At 40.8% G+C, this 22,761-nt stretch overlaps 1 protein-coding gene across 6 annotated transcripts in view; it reads left to right on the top strand.

The window, feature by feature from the left end:
* Positions 1-22,761, top strand: part of LOC128760673 (plasma membrane calcium-transporting ATPase 1-like) — an 85,306-nt gene that overhangs the window by 32,570 nt on the left and 29,975 nt on the right. For all 6 annotated transcript variants that reach the window (XM_053868270.1, XM_053868268.1, XM_053868266.1 and 3 more), the window contains exons 2-6: positions 169-559; positions 18,980-19,177; positions 19,399-19,656; positions 20,751-20,876; positions 20,994-21,119. In XM_053868270.1, coding sequence (XP_053724245.1) covers positions 364-559; positions 18,980-19,177; positions 19,399-19,656; positions 20,751-20,876; positions 20,994-21,119 — 904 coding nt within the window. In that variant the 5' untranslated portion in view covers positions 169-363. The remainder of the gene's footprint in view (positions 1-168; positions 560-18,979; positions 19,178-19,398; positions 19,657-20,750; positions 20,877-20,993; positions 21,120-22,761) is intronic.

The following is a 22,761-nucleotide window of genomic DNA, read 5'->3' as shown; positions in this document are numbered from 1 at the left end:
ACCACCTCTGTGAAGCAGCGGACATCTTGGATAATCCCTGGTTGGAGGCTCTAATAATTGGTTCACTTAGAATGTGTATTAATTTGTGCTAATGAAGCCCTGGTACGGTCCGCTGCTAAGACGCCGGGTTATTCATGTGTTTCCTCTTTCTGTCTCCTTCTTCTGCAGGAAGTAACTGGAACATGTTGACCCACACGTTCCCATGATAACCAGAAAGAGCCGGCCCATCCAGGACAAGATATAAACTGATCGTTCACGACTGACTGAAGGAGCCACAATACCCACAATTCTCCTTGACTGACAAGCCCAGTCTGTGAGATCAGTTTATAGCAAAGAAGAGCGCCGACGACGTCTACGGTCAAAATGGCCAACAACACAGCAGACCACCCACCGGGGAACTCTGTTGCTGACAGCAACCATGACGGGGACTTTGGGGTAACCATGACGGAGCTGCGAGGGCTGATGGAGCTGCGAAGTGGCGAGGCCGTCAACAAAATCCGGGACTCGTTCGGTGATGTGCAGAACATTTGCCGCCGATTGAAAACTTCTCCGATAGAAGGTACGTTCAGAACGGTCAAACTCACCCAAATACAAAAGTCAGCGGTTGTCAAGATGCTGTTAGAAATTCACTCTTCAATTCAACTCTTCTCATGTCAATTTTATGCTGTATTAGAGTTGTAAACAAATCAGATCAATAACTCAAGAGTGACATATTTTGCTGGAGAGATCACGTTTTGGTAATTTTAACATATATTGTGCCTTTTGTAGACACTAGGGGGCTCCCAGATACAGAGAACAACTCAGCAGGCGTCACACTTATTCCAAATGTATACTTCAATGTTTAGCCAAGTATATCCGAATTTGTCAAGGAAGATGCGATGAAAATGCAGATGCTTTACTTCACGCTTTAATTAAGCATGTAGCCATTCCGCAGCTGAAAGGTCTCAAACCAGGAGGGGTCATAACACACTTTGTACAGACTGGCGGCAAGACACTTCCTTGGTGCAGGAAAACGATTTTGATTTGCAGACGGCGCTCTGTGTGACGCCATAAAATGGCTGACATGCTGCTGTTTGTTGTTTCTTCCTTGCTCTATCATTCACCATCCATCTGTGTGTGTGTGTGTTCAGTCTTCGTTCCATTCCAGGATTGGAATTAGTTCCAGCCCGTTCCCCTAATGGCTCCATAGATCATTGCTCAGTTCCATTTAGTAATCAGAGGACAGCTGTAGTCGCGTCCTCTAAACAAGAAATTACTCACTTTAATGAAGAAAGTCTAATTATATTTTCAATGCAGAGCGAGAGGGAGGGACCAGATTTGTGGAGAGGAAAAGGAAAAAAATCTGAGCAGATTAGGAAGTTGCTGCTGTAATGACCACCTTATGAGCCATTCAGAAGTCTTTTAATTTCACCGCTTTAGTCATCTTTTGATTCTCAGCTTTCATTTTATAGCCAACAGTCAAGTATTCACATGAGAAATGTAGTGTCTAAATGATGAAAGATTACTGATTTTTAAGAAGGCTATGATATCTAATCTAATCTCATCCAGTTATCAAAATAAAAATATAAAATATAATTGAGGTCAGGTTGTGGGCGCTGTAGAAGTGAAAAGGCCCAGTCTTTCCCTGGGAATAGTGAGGTGAACCGTACATCATGATAGATCTTTAAGTGTATCCCTCATATCAAAAACATTCTTAATTTAATGATGTCATTTAAATGAAAAAAGAGGTTCTATTCAGCGAATGCAAGTCCAGTCACCTCATTTGCCGCCCCATATTACACCGTCACACATAATTATTTTGTATTTGGGACATCATTTTAATTTAAAGTTATCTTGCATGTTCCCATGTATCAAACCGAGTCACCTGACCTTTGAATGACCCTCTTGATGAGCTGAGACGGAGCGGCTGAATGTCTTAATGACATGTTTATGAAGTGTATGCCAGCTGTCAGTAGCCTATTGTACATACATACGCTTTTTTCCACTTATTTTTATTCAGTTCTCTTGAACATATAATAATATCAAAATGATATACTAATTAAACAAGTGTTACAATTTTCTCCCCAAGAAGAAAACACTGAAAACAAGAACAGCATTGATAATAAAATAAATTAATAAATAATTAAAGGACTAACAACTTACCGCAGTCAAATCAAAATTGGTTCACAAAAAACCTAACCCACAAACAAACAAAAAGAGACATACAGAAAAACTAAACCAATAACTACCAAAGAAAATACACCAGTTCCTAGTAATAGATAGACATCAGTGATTGGAACTTTAAACTAATCTGGTATGAAAGTAAAGGAAGTAAAGTGTATCAAGCAGGTTAAAAATGAGCCTCAAACCTTCTTGATGGTGAAAGCCTAATGTTTTACATTTTAGATGAAGCTAAACGTCTCTCACCCAGTGAATAAAGGTAGGGGGGTTGTCATGCTTCCATTCAAGTAGAATTATTCTTCTGACAAGTAGGGTTGCAAAGTAACTATGGCTTGTTTTACAGACAAGGACTGAGAAGGAGATTTTGAGATTCCAAACAGTGCAGTTCATGGTGTGGTTTGTACAGCTTCACCTGCAATCTGAGATATAATGTTAGAGATCTCCACCCAAAAGGGACCAAGGACTGGGCAAAGCCAGAACACACGTCTAAGATTGTCAGGTGATTGGTGACATCTGTCGCAGTTCTGGGACATACCATCGTATCACTTTTGCTCGCCTTGCTTTTGTGTAATGTACCCGATGTAATATTTTACATTGGATAAGACTGTGTCTAGCACAGATAGACGATTTATATACACGTCTCAAAACATCTGTCCACATCTCCTCAGAGAATGCTATGGCCAGATCATTTTAGAGAGCCAAGTATGTCCTCTCATCGTCTATTAATTTCAGTATTGTAATATGAAAGTATATGAGAGGGTCACCGGGCCTCAGGCAAAGAGTGTGATCGGTTTCTCACGTAGTTGCCATGAAGTCGGTAGGATGCGGACCCTCAGAACTTTCAGGAACAACCACCAAGTCAAATCTTTGCAGAATGTCTATGTGCATGTCGTACAGCACATCGTTCATCCTTGACAACAAGTTAGCGTCTTGCTCGTGGCTGGGCTTGTGGCCCGCCTTGGAAGATTCAGACTTTCTACGATGCACCATTGGTCAGAAATCCCACCAAAACCCTCCAAAGCAGTCTTGAGTCATTTAAAAAGTACTGCAGCAAGTTTACAGTGAGCTTAAAATGGTCAAGGAGTCACATTCCCGCAGAGACTCTATCAAACATGTCCTACATCGCCTCCACACCACTGGAAATCAGTACATACATTTCTATGAGCCAAATGCGTCATAGTGACACTGTGTGAGGAGAAACTGGCATGAGTCAGTTCATGAGCAACCAAGTTCGGCACCTGCAGATCTCAAACCAAAGTGTTTTTGCAAGGTTTCTTTTCAATACTCATTCAATGACAAAAATATTATCTGGCAATGCAGTGGTGTTGTGGTTATTACTGAAGCAAGAAGGCGTCTGGGTACATTCTTTCATGAGTTCTGTTAGGTCTACTGCTTAATTTGGCATTATTTTGACACAATTAGTCGAGGCTCGCGAACCTTTTTGAGTAAGCGAGCAGAGAAACCCACATAGATAAAAACCATTAATAATACTGAATACAACAAAATAGGAAGTGCTGACCATTTCCCTGTGTGCCTGCTTGACCCCACCATTTTATGTTTATTACTATCTGGCAGATTGGGTCTGAAAAATAGTAGCAGCATATCCAACCAGTGCTGCTGTCGGGATGGCGCTTCACACGCTACTTCACGTGACTTGTTATTATAGTGGTCGCTGAGGATGGATAAATTGGACTGAAGTCAGTGAAACTGCACATAGTAGGAACCATATTTCGACCTCTGATGTCAGAGAACCATTCAAAGACCCAGACACCCACATCTGGCTCACGAGCCATAGATTCCTGACCCCTGCTATAACATGACAGATAATGCCCTGAAGAATCGCCCTGACCGATTGCAGCCAAGAAACTGACTATACATACCATATATAGGCAAAACCAGCAGTAGGTCAGTACAAGCTCTACATTTAAAGTATCATGCCCCCCTCAACACCCAGAAATGTAATTCGTAATCCATTCTTGCCCTCAAAATTAGACGTGAAGATCAATGAACCGCCTGCCCTCCATCATCAGGCTAAATCCCTGAGTTGCACCAGATAAATTATGTCTCCCGAAAGGCAAGATGGGAGATCGACGGCCCCTCAAGGACCTTGAATTTATTCCTTCTCCCAGGAGGGGAGAGCTGATCTTGTTGTTAATGAGTTCAAGTGATTTTGTAATTATGTATTTAGGTCGAGCTACAACCTACAAAGACTTTAGCACCTGGAAAATGTCTTTTCTCTTATTGCAACTTTTTGGCTGATCAGGGTTTTAAAATATTAAATTAGCAGCAGTATTGATCTCTGCTGACAGGATCACTGTCCATCACCATGGCCCCAGAGACCCCAAACCAATTTTAGTCTTCAAACACATGACAAGCAATGAAAATATGGGCTTTCATGGATCAGATTGTTAAGTGGCCGGTTGCAGAAACGTTACAGGTCTGCTGCGAAGCTCAGCCAGCAAGATCAATGGTGCTGGAAAATTAAAGCGGCTCAGTAGAAGTGTCAGTCAGAAGTGTCAGGATTTGCTAAGGAGCAAGGTGATCAGTGGAGGGATGTAGTGGATCTAATGTTCCACTGCCTCATGATCTACAATTCTTAGATGTTGTCCGGTGGGTCAGTGAAGTCCCTTTTAGACAGTGCTTGACGTGGAGGTGCGTTGTTGTGCAGTAGAAAGTAGGTCTGCATGGCTGATGGTATGGTATGTCAGCGAGTTGCAGAGGGTGCTGCATGCAGATGTGATGTTTTGTGTTGGTGAGGATGAAGATGGACTCTTTTTTCTATATCATGCCACTGTCACAACCTTCCCGTTCAGCCCAATGGTCACCTTGATCTTTAGAGATCCAATGGGTTTACTGTGCCTTTCGACGACAAAGTGAGAAGTGAATGACATATTGGAACAGCACTCCATGATGTTATGCTTTACTCATGTCATGCATAAAAACAGCGTAAGCGTCATTGGTGTGTTTTGTTTACTGTATATCGAGGATTTGAGATGTCATTTTTTTTATACATCTGTTAGAAGTATGTCGACGTTAATGTCAGCCTGAATGTTAGCCGGCTGTTGTTTGTGAAGAAGAAATAACATACTCATTCATGTTGTATTGTTAATTAATTTAGTCAGACACACTAACGGGTGATACGAGTAGGAAGTAAACAAAAGGAAGAGTAGTCCCCATTACTAAAATGTCCCTTTTGTCCTATCCCTATTGTTTTTAAGTAATGATTGGCAATTGGAAATTTATCCGCACTCAGCTCTGTATGGAGCCCCTCTGTATGAAGGGATCATTTCAAGTGATGACTGGCAAGTGCCCTCGGTCTCAGGACTGTCGGGACACACTACACTTACACGTGAAGTGTGGACAGCATGTTCCTTTTTCATTGAAGTCCAGTCAATGGTTTTTGAAAACTCCTCCTTGATGCTTTCAAATTATGCAGCCATGCATGCAGTGGAATGGTAAGTTTTACCAGCGACTTTCTAATGAACATAAAATTTGAATTTGAACTCAGGTCCACTAAAGATGATCATCCAAAGGCATTGAAGTGAGCTACACACTTCAGTGAGTCACATCCTGAGCGAACACATTTCTGTAGTCAGATTGCCAGCCAACAGTCTGCTTTCGAAATCAGTGCACTAACAGAAGCATACGTTGACACTTCGAGGCTTCACACAGATCTATTTGTGAGTCTCCATTAGCGATGTGTTCCTGCTGTAATGACAAGACGTGTCATCTTCCTCTGCTTGCTGCTGATGGAAGGCTGCTCCAGTTGTTGCAATCTTTAAACCAGAATGCACCCACGCCCACCTTCTTCTGTGCGTGCTGGTGATAAATGATTATTGATGAACGCATCACGCTGGGAGCCATCAATGCTTCTCTCATCTCTGATCAAAAATCTCACTTTGGTGTCGAACACTTCCAGAACGTGAGCCATGAGAGTGCCAGATGTGAACTTTCTTCAAACCTTGTTGTTCAAAGAAGCCTAAAAATACGCAGCTATTTGTGGAAATTCTAATAAGGAACAGATATGTCACTTCTCAGGTGAGGAGACGTCAGCAAATGTTTTATTTTTAAAACCTTAAGCCTGCTTTGATACAAGCTGTGGATGGGTTAAAACATACTTTTTTCATTTCGAAATGTCATGTTGATTAGCATGCATGTATCTAGAGCTGCCATTACTGTATCAAGCTTTGAAACTTTAATTAGCTATTGATTTTGTGCTCGGATCAATTGTCCGGCCCAGTGACTATGTGCCAAATGAATGCATAACCACACACTGTATTGGTGTTCGAAAGGAAGACGAAATGTGCTCCAATATATTTAGACTAAAGCAGATCGATAGACGGTGACAGCGCGCATTGTGCCTTCGCTAACTTGAGTGTGCTCCAATATTCAGTCACAATTCCACTTCACACATGCAGATAGATATTGGAGGAAAAACTATCGGCGAAAGACTGATTTCAGGAAAGGAAGAACTCAGGTGCAGTGTTTTCTCTTAGCTGTTCCTGAAGGATTCTGGTCTTTTAGTTTAGAAGTATGGAAGGTGTCAGTAAAGAGCAAATGTGTGAATGTCACTCATAATTGAATGGTTCACAGGATCTAACTGGAAAATGGATTAGCTTTGAACATCCTTTACCCGCCCTCTATGATGACCAATTATTATTATTAAGTGTGTATATACTTGAGTCCTCAACTCCACCTAACTCTTTCAAATCTGAACTGAGGATACACAGCATTTTTTAAATTACTCACCTCATCGTGGAAGGGTTTGATCATAGCATTGATGGGAGGTGACTTTTTGTCAGGGGCTCTTTGGCTATTCCTATGTGAGGGACTCAGAGGAGTGATTCTAACATACAGTAAGAGGGACAAATCAAGGATTATGTTGCTCTTGCCTAGATGTGTGTCACCTACCCTAAGAGCCAGACCAGGGGAAAAGGCCCTTGGGATTTTACCCATTGGGCCCTAGCTGGGGCATTCCAAAAAACATCCGCTGACTCTCATGGACATTCCACCTGCAAGAGTGGTCATGCAGTATACACCTGACACAGGGAGACCAGTCAAGAGGTGTCCTTGGACTGTCCACCCCCTACATTCCTTGTCCATACAGAGTATCTCCTTTAAAGCTCTGTAGGAGCTTAAAATAGATCTCAAGAAGCCAGATGTTTGGCATCCTGTCAGATATCTTTAGGTAGCCTCTTTAGTGTCATCTTAGTGACAATATTTTAAATCAATGTGCAATATTCTTTTCGCAGTACAAATAATAATAAGAACAATAATAATCTCTGTATTTTTTATATTTCTTTTAGTCTATTTCTATGTTTGTTTTTCAGGTGTAATTCTTTTGCATCACAGTGGGAAAACACTAGGGGGTCAGCAATTTTTTAATGTATTTGGATGTCAGGCCAAGAAGGATTTATAAGTTAGGAATAAAATCTTATTGTCGACTGGGAGCCAGTAGAGTCAATCTTAATCAATTAACATTTTACACCATCATTTGTGCTTTTTTTCTGACATTATTGTCATTGACCTCATGTTAATGTCATGAACTCACTGTTTGCCATTTACATTTTAAAGTTCCAAACTTTGTGTTGTGCTTTTATCTAATGATGCCTTAAATAAAAGGCATTCTGTTCCATTTTTCAGAAATCAGAGATGATCATCAATTCAGTCTTATTCTAATTTATCCACAGGCTTATTATAGTCTTGTTTGGACACCCAGTAAATTGCCATGGCAACAGTGAACATAACGGCAATTGTGAGTGGTTTCCACTCTGATGGAAAAAAATGTTTCCTGACCACATGCATGTATGACTCGGGTGACTCCTCCACCTCATGTTCACCCTCATTTGTGTCTTAGTCAAGATTTTCCAAAAAGTTTTGCTTTCTCTTTATCCTGATTCTGAAAAGTAATTCATTAAAAAATGTTTTTTTTGTTTGATTCTTGGCCGAGACTGCTTCCTAATTGAAATATTTGTCTTGTGCGGCAGTGATGATGTTTTGTTACATTTTATGATAGATGTTCCTCCAAGAGGAGTGGGAGTGTGTTTTCTTGCTGTGTGTTAGACCGTTACTGGACGTTTGCCCGTTAGCTTCTAGCGTGGGCTACTACTGTACATAAATGGACAAAAAACCTGATGATAACTGGTAAAATAGGAAACCTTATGTGCTGTCATTGAAATGTAAATCAGTGCAGTGTTTTGATGACTTACAGCTCTCTGAAACGGTTTTATGTGGTCTGTAAAGGTTTGATAAATCACCCTAGCACTCAGTCTGCAGCGTTATAAATCAAAAGCAACACAGTTAACAAATAATTACCTGTGTGATTGATAGTATTCTTCTAAATTGTTAAGCTTTAAATCTGTTTAATTGATCGATCGCCTTGTTTTATTCAACACTTCTCAGTGGGCTCAGTGGGGTTTCACTTGATGGAGATGAATCTATTTTTCCTCATTCTGAGATTAATTGAAAGGGTGACGCCTTAAAATCTATGCACCATGCAAGAAAGTGGCAGAGTTATCTGAGCTCTGATTTAACATACTGAGCTGATGAAAGGTCAGTGGCAACCAGAATTGTATTTCAATGACCTCATTGACACGCATGCACACAAACAACACACACATGCATTTGTGTTTACTGGTTCAGGGGTTCCTTTGCCTGCTGACATGCCAAATCTTTAACTGACTCTGTGGTGTGAGAAGCCAGTAACCAATCTGAGATTCAGCTCAAGCTGCGTGACCCAAGACTCTTTCACTGTAACTGACACACACACACGCACAGATGCGTACACACTCGCCTTGAGCCTCAGGTCATCCATGTTTCTGCCAGTTCAAGCAGAAAGCGCCTTTGAAGAATCAGCATTAGAAAAGAAATACTGACATGCAAACACTTTCCATGTATGTTCTATTCATTCCGTCTTTACTGTTGTGTTGCCTTATTCATGCATCAATAATCCTTATATTGTGTTGCTCACAGATATGATGCATAATCAGCATTTTACCAAATGTGTTGGCTCCACTGGTCAGTGCCATTGTCAAACGTACTTATGTTTCTGACCATAAGGTTTTTTTTTATATCGTAATTTCTTGACTGTAAGTCGCACCAGAATGTTTGCCGCACCTACAGAATTGAAGGAGGAAAATAGATCCTGTTCATACATAAATCGCACCGGTCTATAAGCCACGGGTTCAGTGGTGCTGTCTGCACCATAGAAAGGTCACTGGTGCACCCAGCTTAAAAATGCATAACGATCGCTTTGACGATGTTTTTGAAAACGAGGTCCAGCATTGAGACATATGAAACAAACTCAGCAGTGTTGAATTATGAATCTCCTCACATCTTTTATTTACATTGAAGCTGTTTTTGCACACGTGTCTGAAGTTCCGAAAGCTCAGCTGGCCTCAGTTGCTGCTTCTCGTCTCTGGTCCTCCAGGAGGTAAAACAGCACATTTTGAGCGTTTTAAGGCATAGGTATAAAACACCGGTGATTTCATCGTTTTGATGTGATGAGGCTCAATATTTTGGCAGCACGACGCTATTTAGCATGTACAAATCCATATGTTAGCCACATCGTTGTATAAGCCGCAGGGACCATAGTAGGGGCCTGTACTCCGGAAATTATGATACGTTTAAACATGCCATCACAGAATCACATATTTGGCAGATTCAAACAGAATCTGCTCCTTAGTGGAACCTGGCATAATGTGCCTGACCAAGTGTTTTTGTATGGGAGAAAGAGGTGTTTAGGAGAATGGCATGAAATGAAGCTACTCTGGAAGGCATTATTATCCCGCGACACAGACCGAGCCTCCTCCTTTTTAAAAAATTGTAATCATGGTGGAACGCCTGTCTAGAGCTCTGCCTCTGTCAGCGAGTGAGCTCAACCTGCTATTTACAATCGAAGGAGTGACTTCATCTCTAGGACTTCACAAAAAGTAACAAAATTATGATAATTGTTGATTATCAACTGGTGCCCGCAGACTGCAGGCGTGGTGTCTTGATTCCTGCAAAAGTCCGTGAACTGTGAAACTTGAAAGAGACTTCTCACGTCAATAAATATGAGTTGTTGTGTATTTAATCTGTATACATTTTAGTTGTGTACATAAAATAAACACTGTTTGGCTTTGAAATAAGAATAATATAAGAAAAACAAGATTCCTACAAGTCAAACAAAAAAAAAAAACGCAATAAAAAAAATTACAGAATGTTGGACAAAATAAAACATGATGTTTGGTGTAGAGCAGCAATTCTTAACCATACGGCTGGGGCCCATGGTTGGGCCGCGAGCGCCTCCTTGATGGCCACTAGAAGTTCTTTTGTTTTACACATTTGGGCCATAAGGGCCGCGAGACACTCAGTTTTAATACATTAGCCACATATGGTGGCAGTGGTCAGTCACTGAATTGACTTGCACCTGTTGAAGCAGTTTTGAAAATAGAACAATTTATGGCGCTACTTTCACCTACACTTTACTTACTTCTTCTTTGGAGTTAAAAAAAACATGTAATTTTTATTTTATGATATATTTATACATGGTTTTATCATATTTTTTTTTTTCCAATTTTCTCAACAATTTTTCATTTGTATACGTGTAAGTAGATTAAATATGGTTGTGATCACAAATGAAAGTAATGAATCAGTTCTATTGAATGGGCCTCGGTCCCATTTGTTTTAGGAAAGGTGGACCCAGAGATCAAAAAGGTTAAGAACCTCTGGTGTAGAGACAGGAAGCGGAGTGAGATGTAGTGTAATTTGAAGACCCTCATGTCGAGAGGAGAGACAGTGTTGGATGAGGTGATGGGGATACCAGTGGTGAAGGAGGACTGGAGCAGGCAAGACGTGGCTAGATAGATGGATGTGGCAACCTGCTGAGGGAAGAAGATGGATATCATTGCTGCTACAAATTGCTTACGAATTGCTCAAATTTTATAATTTCTTGAAGCAACGTGTTTTATGAGCAACAGTTGGTCGGCAGCCATAGATGATATTATATTATATTAGCCAAAAGAGCTTGAGAGTTTCTGTATCAACTTTTGCAGTGTAATCTAAACATAATGGGGAGATTTTAGGGTTGAATTTCACTGTTTCAAGTGGAATTGGAGGGGCAGGCATCAATTCTCCACAGAGACTCCTCAGTGCCGAGTCAGAGAACTGACTGAAGGAATGCCTTAAATGAGCCATAGCATGAATACCCACCTTCCTCTTCCTCTTGTCAAATCACATCATCTTAAATGGGCCACACTAAGAGATTTACAGCACCTTCCCGACATTAGCCGTCCCGGAAGCACTTTGCATATATCCAATGTCGACACGCACGCACACACACACAACTCTGCCCGCTGCATTGCTGAATGTATTTTGACTAATAAGAAGTCCAGCTGTGTGTTCAATGACACTCTTTGGTGTAAACCTGGAGTTTAAATAAGTGCACAATGTTTCTGTGAATCAATTAGATGCACACATGTTTACCATCAAAGGTTTGGGGACTGAAAGTCTCAGATCCTTTTAAATGAGAAAAGTTTTTCTGTTTCTTTTCAGCTGAGTCATTCGTCTTCACCGGATGATGATGTTTACGTTGCAGGCTATATTTATTCAAACAAGAGCTCATGTGGAGAAACTTTTATCTCTATTAAACTCATTCTCTTTGAACCAAGGTCCACCGGACTCCCCTCTCCACTGCTGTGTTTGGTTGGTATTGGCCGTCACATGGTCTCAACATGCGATTTGGGAAATGTGACTTGCAAATCCAATGCTCTGCTGCACGTACACCACGCACTAGTGTTCATCAAATTCGTTGCATGCTGTTTAATACTCATTGTGGGGACTGTCAGCAGTAAAGATAAGTTATTGTCCATTACTGGCTGAAAGTTATGTTTATTACTTGCGAATCCAAAACTCCAGCCACAGGGCCAGTCCCAAGTTTTGGCAGATGAAGTAGGTGAGTGTAAGGCCGCAAAATCTCAACATAGAAGTCTGAAAGGCCCCCTCACTAGGTTGTGTTGCCAGGTTACCAAAGACTGCCTGCGTTGTTGTCAGAAGGCTGGATACCAACGTAAATTGGATTACCACTAGCTGAAAATGGTAGAACTAAAGTGGAGTAAAAAGAGATAAACTGGCGAGATGTAAGAGAAGGGTGTGACGTGCACCATAGTTTCAGGCGGTGAGATCTGACTTGCTTTGGCAACTCATGATGAAGATGAAGGTGTTGTGCTCACAAAGTAGGTCACTTTGTTTGACCACACAGCCCATTTTAAAGTAAACACAGACGTGCAGAGTTCTGAATAAGTCCTGGGCTGGCTCTGCTTTTAAATTTCATTGAGGCCATTGCCACTCATTGTGCTCGAGCGTCACCCCAATAAATTGGATTTGTTTTGCTCCACATTCTCGCTGTGCTTGTCCGAGGTGAAATATTCAGGTCAGTTCAACGACTGACTCCTTTCAACTTCTTCTGATTCGTGTTAAATAATTTAGTCTGCAGTTATTAAATAAAAGGAGTTTTTCCTCTCAATACGTTCCAGAGAAAATCTTAATTTGCATTTATGCTCATTGTTATTTACTGACTCGGATATGGGCAGAACCTTCTGACCGTGCTCTGCGTTCATGTCCTCCATATTTCTGCACGTTTGCACAAAGCTAACAGATGCGGGCCAAACGGAGCAGTACAAGTGGACACCGTAGAGCCAGTGTTGCTGTTACTCCCTAATTCAGTACAGATGCAGTACATTTAACTTGTTCACTATATTCTGTCTGATAAAAGCCAACTTTTATTTGAGGATAAAACTGAAAGACTGCAACTTCATTGTCATGAACTTGGATTGTGTAGAATAGAAACTGCCAGTATAGCCACATAAGGATCATTAAAATTGTGCATCCCTGCCACGTCTCATAACTGTTGTGGACCTAATGTGGACGCACAAATTTGCATTTGTTTTGGACTTTTTGTATCAATTTTTACCATTTTTTTTCATATCAATTGTGCATTTGTCAAATTAGATTAACTTTTATGGTCATGTTAGTAGGTCAGGCACACAAGCTGTCACGAGTGGACATGTTGGACGAAGAATATTTCTGTACCATGTAAAATGAGAAGATAAAGACAACCAATGAGGTTCATGGATGAGGCAAATGAGGATTTAGAACATAACAGTGATGGCTCACTTGGGAAAATGAGGGTTACTTCAAAATATCTTGAAGACTGATAGTGTACAAAGGAAGATCAGTGGTGCAGCTGAGGCCATGGCCATCAGACAATGAGGTTGGACGTTAAAACCTGGAGACAGGCTTGAATGTGGCAGCAGCATAAGCATGATCAGAATGAAAGTGAAAGCCATGAGTGTCCCCTGCTAGACTGAAATAGACTCAAATAAGTGAAGCTGATTGTCTTTCACTTTTAAAAATATTTCCCTCTCCAAGCTGAGATGACATCGTCACAAGCATCTGTCACTATCACAGCAGTAAATAAAAAGTAAATGCTATCAAAAGCGGTGAAGGTTCTCAACATACTTTAGTGTAGCCAGAGCTTTACAAATGATCAAGGCGCACACTGTGACAGAAGGTGTATTTTTAAAAATCTCTTTGTGCAAGTTCATGAGAATGTCGACTTTCATCATCAGAGATAATCCATTTGTAGGTTACCTGCATAAGTAAGCTACTAAAAGTCCCAAATTTCATCGCGTTGGGCTGGAGAACACGCATACAATGCTTATATGGGTATTGCATTTGTATTTGTATTGATGTTAATATCCACCGGACCTGCTCCCAGTTACAGCTCACGGTCTTCCGACAACTTTCAGTGTGAATTATTTCTCTCATTACGAAACTGTGATTTTAAAATGTGTCATCTACAAGGTGCAGCCACCAGGGGCTTGATTTTCACGAATGCCTTCTCATTGCATCTCCTCTTTCATCACATTAGCAGCTCTGTTCTGATGACTTCATCTCACACTTCCAGCTGACCTCCAGTCAGTTGATCTAATCCGGGCCTCTTGCCATGCTGCTCACCTGATTCTCTTACATCTGTCCTTTCTGCCTCCTCTCATCCATCTTCGGTCCCCCAATCTCACTTGACCTAATCACTCACAGAGCCATTCAATTAAGCCGCGCCGACATGAGTGATGAAGGAAGTCATTGGTCAGTGTGCATCACACTTGCGCTCTGTTCCACAGTAGCTGTGGCAGAAGACAAGATATACATGAGAACGACAATATAAGCAGTGCTACAAATACCACTGCTAGTATCACAAATATCTTCACCGAGCTTTTGCTACTGATCGTGATCACTAATCTAGATGTCTATTTACTTTTAATTATTGTAAGCACTGCTGTGACAATTACTGCTAACTTCCTTCTGCTACGACTACTGCATCTTGTACTACTACTGCTGTTGCTTCCACAACTTTTATTTCACTGCTGATTTATTTGGTCCACTAGTACGACCTTTTGACTGTACACCTTTTCATACTACTCCGGCATCATACCACTGCTACTTATGGCTTTAATAATTTACTGCAAATACTGAAAATGTACCTGTTATATATGAAGTTACCCATTCACTGTGTTACATTGACTGGAGTCTATGTTTTCAGCTATTAATCTTTTTTATTTTGTGATACTAATATTGCATCTACAGTATTGGTTTATGATAGCGGAATCCACTTTTCCACAGCGTTTTAACGTGACATAACCACTCCTCAAGCGTTCTTGCTTTTACTGTATGTGTGTGTCTACATCACTGGTACACACCTTTTATTAAGCACACCTAAAGGTAATCATCGTGATGTAGGATATATGATCACAATAAAAAAAATTCTCAACAGTTTTGACATATTATTACACTGTATCTACTGTACTTCTGCTTCTCAGGCACGGACAGATTTTAATCGATGGTTTTCTTTTGTTTATCTAAGATGATTGTCAACAGTTGATCCTACTGCTAGTTTAAAAAACAAATAAGTAGCTGACATAGTAGCAGCATTTGACAAAGTAAATCTAGATGAATATATTTATCTTCTGATCACAAGGCTGGATAAAAAGCTACTTGAGCAGGAGGCAACAGTATGTGGAGGTAGAAAAAAATAGCATAGATCAGATCAAGAAGAATTAGAGTGAGAGATAGAACTTGGAGTTTCTCAAGGCTCACTTCTTGGACCTGAAGTGTTTAAACTATATATTAATGAAATCAGTCTGGAACAAATGAAACATGTATTGTTTGCTAATGGCACTACAGTGGCAAGGATGTAAAAACATGAATGGATAGAACTGAAAAGGAAAGAAAAAAATTGGCTGATATAAATTTAAATATTACTAGTATAAATATAAACTGGACACATAATAGAAATGGATTACGTCGAGTATTGGAGGTGATATTTCTGTTTTTCATTATAGACAATGGAAACAGCACATGACAAACAGCAGAATGAAAATATGGAGAACACTTTATATAAAAGAGTGTTGAGAACATTGTACTGTAGCCCTCTGCTCCTTCTCAGTTTTTGAAATGTAATAATAAATATTGATTAAATTGCATGTAAGGTATGTACAAATCACATAGAAATAATGTTAGTTTGTCGTATTCACAATGCATTAGAGGAGATTGAAATAAAGATTCATTCACTACACTACTTCTACTGCCAATTCCACATCATTACTATTTGTACTGGTACTTCTACTAGTGCTACTGGAATTTCGAAGTCTTTGTGCTACTTCTATTCCATTTACAACTCCACATGATTACATTTCACTTTCATCAATCGTCATTTACATTTCTTTTACACAAATGCTCACCTTGTATTGCAGGGACGTTTACAGATAATACTGCTACACTACTACTATTAGTACCATTGCTGTTTGTAGTAGTAGTTTGATTACTGCTGCTAAACTGAAAGTGAAATTTTAAGTTGACAGCAGTGGACTAGTGTGCCCTGGCATCATCAACATCTGGACGTGTTTACATGCAAGCTTCATTTACACCGTATTTTCACTCATCTGACCTTGGAGACAAGCACAGCAGCCATATTTCACATATTGCAATGTCAGCAAAATTTTGATTAATCCTTGTGTCCTTGTAAGACGGCAGGATCTGATAGTTCCCTTGATTACTGTGTGTGTGGGGGGGAGAGAGAAGGCAGATGAAGAAGAACAGCAGCAGGAGGTGGGAAGGATCTGTGTTCGTGTGTGTACGTGTGGGCTTGTTTATCCTACTTTGTGGGGACCAATTATTGACCTATGGTTAGATTGGTTAGGTTTTGGGTGGGAGGCCAGGGAAAGCATGACGGCGATGAGAAATCTCACAATGTCCCCACAAGGATAGAAATACAAATGTGTGTGCGTATGTCTTGGTGTGCGGACAGAATCAGCAGAGCGGGAACCAGAGGTCATTATTTTGAAAATATGGAGACAGGAACACGTCCAAGTTCATGTTTGAGCTGGAAGCCTGTTGACATTCAGGTCACGTTCACCCTAGAATTCACTTCTTCCAAAAAACCCTGAACACAAACATGGTGCACCTTATCAGGTATTTACACGCTGCTGCTCTGAAGATTACTTCTGTGACTAATCAGCCGAGGCTTTTTAGGATCAGAGTGAAGCGTCCCGCTGTGCTGCCATATTAACACCCGAGGAGGATCTTTTTGTTTTTCCTGTCTTTACATAGAGAGAGAAGTTGCTGTCAGATATGAGTCACTGCTGGAAAATGGCTGTGGAATCAATAACAAACAGATAATGTTGGGCTCTTTTGAAAGCAGACGATTATCGAGCAGACAGAAATGCAGAGATCGAAATCACCGTTCTCTCAACACACAAAAAATCTCACTGTCGGGTCTTCATTCAAATCACAATTATTCCCTTCAATCGTCGTTTCAGCCTGCTAACATTCATCGACTGGAGAAGCAGAAGTAGGATTGATTCATAGACACACACTGACACCGACGCAGCATGCCGTAACAAGACTTTTTTTTTCCACTTATTTTGGCATGTCGGAAGTTTCAATTGTTCCATTTTATGTCTTTTGTTTGTTTGTGGTGCCAGAAGAAGACATCACAATGTCTTTGTAAGGAGCATTGTTATACTTGGTTTCTACACTAGAAGAAGGTACCCTCTTGCATATTATGTCTCTCACTTGGCATTGAGCCTAGTTTTCCATTAACAAAAAATAGAAATTGGAATGACAGGTATTGATAAATGATAGCAATAATAATAATCATAACAGGCAAAAGTCAAGAGGATCCAATCGCTGACAGTATCTCATACGATTTAGTTTATTGCAATTAATAGCCGAAGAAGGAGGATGGGAGCTATTGATAAAAGAAAAATGTTTTTCCAATTTGCTCACATGTTTTGACGTTGCATGATGAGAGGCTTTCATTGGCTACCATAACGTCCAGTGTGGAGTTAGGATGACTTTCCTCTTCAGCGTTGAAGAACTTTGCACCCGGTCTGCTTGAAGAGCCTCTAGAGGACATGAATCACTCAGTACAAATAAACATGGACAAATTGGAACGTCTACTTTAATAAATAATTTGATATTATTTTAAATGGATGACCACCATTTTCTGAGCAGCGTGGCACTTTTGTTTGTATTATTCACTCTTAATAAATACACAAAGCAGTTAACAATGACAATTGCAATAACAAGGTGCCAGAACAGTTTCTGACTGTAATATTTTGGGGGCTAAATTGTTTCAGTTATTGAGAGCCTGCGTTATCACAGACCAATGCGCAGATGCAGCAGGAGAGAGACACCATGGGACTGGGATTAAATAAACAATATCCAACTATTTATATATCTCAGGACGACTATTGATCGCATAGATGGTGTTATCCCAGTATCTACAATCCTACAGCATGCTGAGCAGCAGTTAACAGACAGCGCTTGCATGTTAGCACTGGGCTGCCAGTTCTCTCGTAACTGGCATAAAACTTTCACAAACGAGGCTTATGTCAGGCCACACTTTCCATTCACCTCGCTGTTCTAGCCAGGTGACTTAATATGTTTATATCTTATGAATGCAGTCCGTGGTGCGCTCGCTAAATGGCGCTGTGGAGTAACAGTTGGCTGCCCGATGCTGGCATCAGCTATGTGAATCCAGCCATGAGCCCTTGGTCTACATTTGACAATAGTTGGATGAATAGTTTGAAAATGAAAGCTTGTTACGAGTATAGCTTAAACTCGGCTTCCTAAATGTTTACCAGGAAACAGATATGACATCTTGCCACTTTTATAATGTGGGAAAAAACAATTTTGAGCAGAAATATCAATACTTAATATTGTCATGAAAAAATAGCGATATATTTGAGAATCTACTTTTTGTTCTTTGGATGGTTTTATTATGTTTTTATTTTTAGCTGTGGTTGTATTGAGAGTTTTTCATGCAATATATATCATTTTTCAAATTTCAGATGTTGTTTTATTCGTTTTCCAGGAGAATAATTAGGACTGTCCATTAATGCATAAGAGCGGGTCTTGAGGTGGAATTTGGCTGCAGGTCTTCTCAGTGTAACCATCAGCATCTATTAAGTTATACTGCGTTTAAATCACTGAACTGGTAAATTACATAAAATCCAAATTTTCATTGAATCATTTAATCAACTTCAACTTGCTGTGATTGAATTTTCTTGGAGAGAAATAATGGCTGTATTCACTGAACCATCTATAGATTGATGAACGTACTGGACATGAGGCTATTCTGTCTTGTCGCAAACTACTGATGGTGTGAGATCTTTGCATACACAAGGATGACTCTAATTTTCCGTGGCAAGGTCACAGGATGTTAAGCGAATGCATGTTTTGATGATTACTGAATTAGGTTTCCTCTTGACTCCGGCAGGTCTCTCTGGGAACCCTGTCGATCTGGAGAAACGTCATGCGGCCTATGGAAAAAACTTCATCCCTCCGAAAAAAGCAAAAACATTCCTGCAACTGGTGTGGGAGGCTCTGCAGGACGTCACGCTCATCATCCTGGAAATTGCTGCCATCATCTCATTGGGCCTTTCATTCTACCATCCACCAGGGGGCGGCAGTGAAGGTCAGTGTCAAACATGTACTTTGTGTAATGTTGCTGTACACAGGGAACACATCTTTTGAGTTCTAGTACTGTTGAGGTTTCATATCTTGAGAGAAGTCTGTTATCTCCTAGACAAGTTTCGACAGACTCGTATCCCACCATGAGTTACCATTAGCTCCTCCTGATGCTAGCACACTTAAATTCTAAGCTATGTAGCCTCACATCATGTCTTCTTCCCGCAGCATGCGGTCAGGCGGCAGGCGGTGTGGAGGACGAGGGAGAGGCTCAGGCTGGCTGGATCGAGGGTGCGGCCATCTTGTTCTCGGTCATCATCGTAGTCCTGGTCACGGCCTTCAATGACTGGTCTAAGGAAAAGCAGTTCCGTGGGCTCCAGAGTCGCATCGAGCAGGAGCAGAAGTTCACCGTCATCCGTAAAGGTCAAGTCATTCAGATCCCCGTGGCCGAGATCGTGGTGGGAGACATCGCTCAGGTCAAATACGGTACGTCCTCACACTAAAGTTTGAGTGTCACGCATGACACTTGTAATGGAAGTGTGCTATGTTTTTGTTTGTTTTCTGCGTTTTTCCTGAAGGTGTTTGTTATTATTTGTTTGGGTGGAGCTGTTATTTCTGTGTTCTGTTTGGCTTTGTTACATACATTTTGTGTATTTGTGTGCTTTCACTTGTGATGACTAAGATGCTACAATCAGGATTTTTGCTGCCGATCACCAATACCGATCAGCTGCCCATCACCACTGATCACATGGATTGACAATGAATTTGTAATCAGAATGATTGCTGACCTTCTGCGCACATGATATGAAAAAAAATTAATTCAGAGTCATTTTATATACCTCTTCAAGGAAGCAAAAAATAGAAAAACCTTACAGAATGCAGCAACTTATTCTGTCAAAACAAAAGTGGCTGCTTCTTGTGGGACTTCAGAACAGAGAGCACTGCATTTATGAAAGTTCCACACCGGACAAGTGTCAGGTGGCTAAAAAATGTTCCACCTGACTCCAAAACGCCGACGGATTCGGTCATTTCCGTTTCAGCATAATCGACACCTGAGAAAGGCTGGTCATTTAGCTTGGTGAGACGAATGATTATTTGTGAACAAGGAAAATATATGAAGGCAGTGGTGACAAAGCGGCACCTGGAGAAGCACAGACCTCACTGGGAATTATTCATACTAAAATAATTGTGATATTATTCTGCTTTATTTGCTCTGTTAACTTCATTTGTGTTGATTTTTGGTCCAGTTGACTTGAGCTCAGAGTTCAGTGGGGAGAGAAAAAAATATTTTAAATTAAACTTATTTGAGTCGGTTTACAGAATAGAGCCCGCTGCCTCTGTGTAATAAGCTGCTGAAATAAACCTAACTAGGACAGGACTGAAAAAGATAAGATTGATGCGGCTGCTCTTGGTGATCTTTTCTTTGTTAAACAGGAAGTGGTCTGAAATATTTTGCTGCTGCTGAATTTATAACCCTGCTGGGGGCAAATAAGCAGTTTCAACTTGGTGTCTGTTTTGTGGCTGAATAAGAATATTGTGAAATCAGAAAGTAATGAAGTGCTTACCCTTGATGTCTACAGGAGATCTACTGCCTGCAGACGGTATTCTGATCCAAGGCAATGACCTGAAGATCGACGAGAGCTCTCTGACTGGAGAGTCTGACCATGTCCGCAAGTCTCTGGAGAAGGACCCAATGATGCTATCAGGTGAGTTTCTCTCGCCAACACTCTCATGATACATTACAGCTCAACAATTGACTGTGTTTTGACCTGGAGGCCCCAGAGCACTGCTGCTGTGTAGTAAATCAGGATCTCTGTTCTCAGGCACCCATGTCATGGAGGGCTCGGGCAGGATGGTGGTGTCAGCTGTCGGCCTCAATTCTCAAACCGGCATCATCTTCACTCTCCTGGGCGCTGGGGAGAACGACGAGGAGAAGAAGGTCAAGAAAAGTAAGACATGGGGCCAAACTCAGTCTCACGAACACTCCCCTGGTTTGATTTGGTGACCTCTCATGTTGGTGATGGGAAGTTACCTTTGATGGCATCTGAAGACCAATGGACTTGTCATTGAGACTAGCAGACTCTCAGCAGGTGGACGTCCTCCAGTTATTACTGTTGATAACTTATTTTGTTTTGATGGGCAACCTGTGAATAAATGAGGCCAGTTTGTTTTTGTTAGGCAATCCAAAGCTTGCGATCAAATACCTGACTTTGTGATCAAACCTTCATCACTTGTACTTGTAGCCCTTTATGTTGGCTTTTAGTGTATCACAGTACAATATAATTATTTGGCTCTTATCAGGTTTCTCTGTGGCAGAAAACAAACAAGTAAACACAAGTTAACTCGGTGTGTCATTACTCTAATTATGCTCCTATTACATTGTTATTATACTGTGAAAAAGCTGAGGCATGATTTACAATGCATTTTCAGAGATGAAAGACAGAGGTCACTGAGTCAAGAAGTTAAGTTGTTTTCAAAGCAGAAAAGGTGTTCCTGGCAGCCCAATTATAATAGTAAAAAATAGTGGTGGCCATTTATAGATATAATGCTTGACAGATATGGCCCTCTAGCCTTGTGTTTGACATGCCCGGTAAAGGAGTCGGAGGAGTCCACCTTGGTCCCAGTTGTCACCTAAAAAGTGGACTGCAACTGTATGTTATTTTTTGTTAAATTAGCTAGCAACCATTGAGATCTGATAGAAACAGCGTTAAGAATAAATACTCTTAATGTTGTTTTTATGTCAATGATTATTACCTGATGTTGCTGTATATTGATGGCTAAAGTGCTTTGACATAATCTGTCTTCTGGTCTCCGGTACATAAACTGCCGAGTGGTCTTGTTCATTCTTGGTGATTGTTGGTCATTCTTCCTATGGAGGAGTTGAACGTTGCTTGTGGGAAACTAAGTTTGATGTAGACCTGCAGGCTGCTGTTGTATCTTGACTGCTTTTGATTTGCTTGTGATCATGCTAACCCCCTTTTGACTCATGTCCTCTTGTTTTAGTTTGTCTGATCATTTGTTTGACTGGCTAAACTTTCAGTTTGTCAGGCGTTCATTGTCGATTCAGTCTAATGGACCGACTCAGTGGAGAGAGACATATTTTCACAACATCATTCGCTTGCATTTTATGCATCACTTGTTTGTCCCCAAAAATCCAAGCAGTCTCTGCTGTGTTGGAGAGCAACTCAAGCCTAAGACATACATGTGTTGAACATTCTACTGTCACTTAAGTTTGTGCAGGTGTGTGTGTGTGTGTGTGTGTGTAGAAGAGCACTATTCCCGGTGCGACACGCCCAGTATTTATCTTACAAGTGTGAAAGACATTTACAACCTTCAAACATACAAACCCTGCTGCTCAATCTGATTCATCAATCATGAACCACACCAGCAGGAGAACAAGTGCGTGCGTGCGTGGGTGTGTGTGTGTATATCTGTGTGGGAGAGTGTGTGTTTACATATGTTTGTGCTTTGAACATGGAACAAAGAAACTTCAGCATCAAAAGCTGTTAAAGTAGAGAAGAGAACTGTGTGAAGAGAGAAAGTTAAGTTGCAGTAAAAGCGGTCCACTGATAAGTTGAATTCATGTTAGTC

This window comes from Synchiropus splendidus, chromosome 6 (genome assembly GCF_027744825.2).
Source record: "Synchiropus splendidus isolate RoL2022-P1 chromosome 6, RoL_Sspl_1.0, whole genome shotgun sequence".
NCBI lineage: Eukaryota > Metazoa > Chordata > Actinopteri > Syngnathiformes > Callionymidae > Synchiropus > Synchiropus splendidus.
Note: the sequence above shows the minus strand (reverse complement) of the source record. Positions and strands in the feature narration are given on the sequence as shown.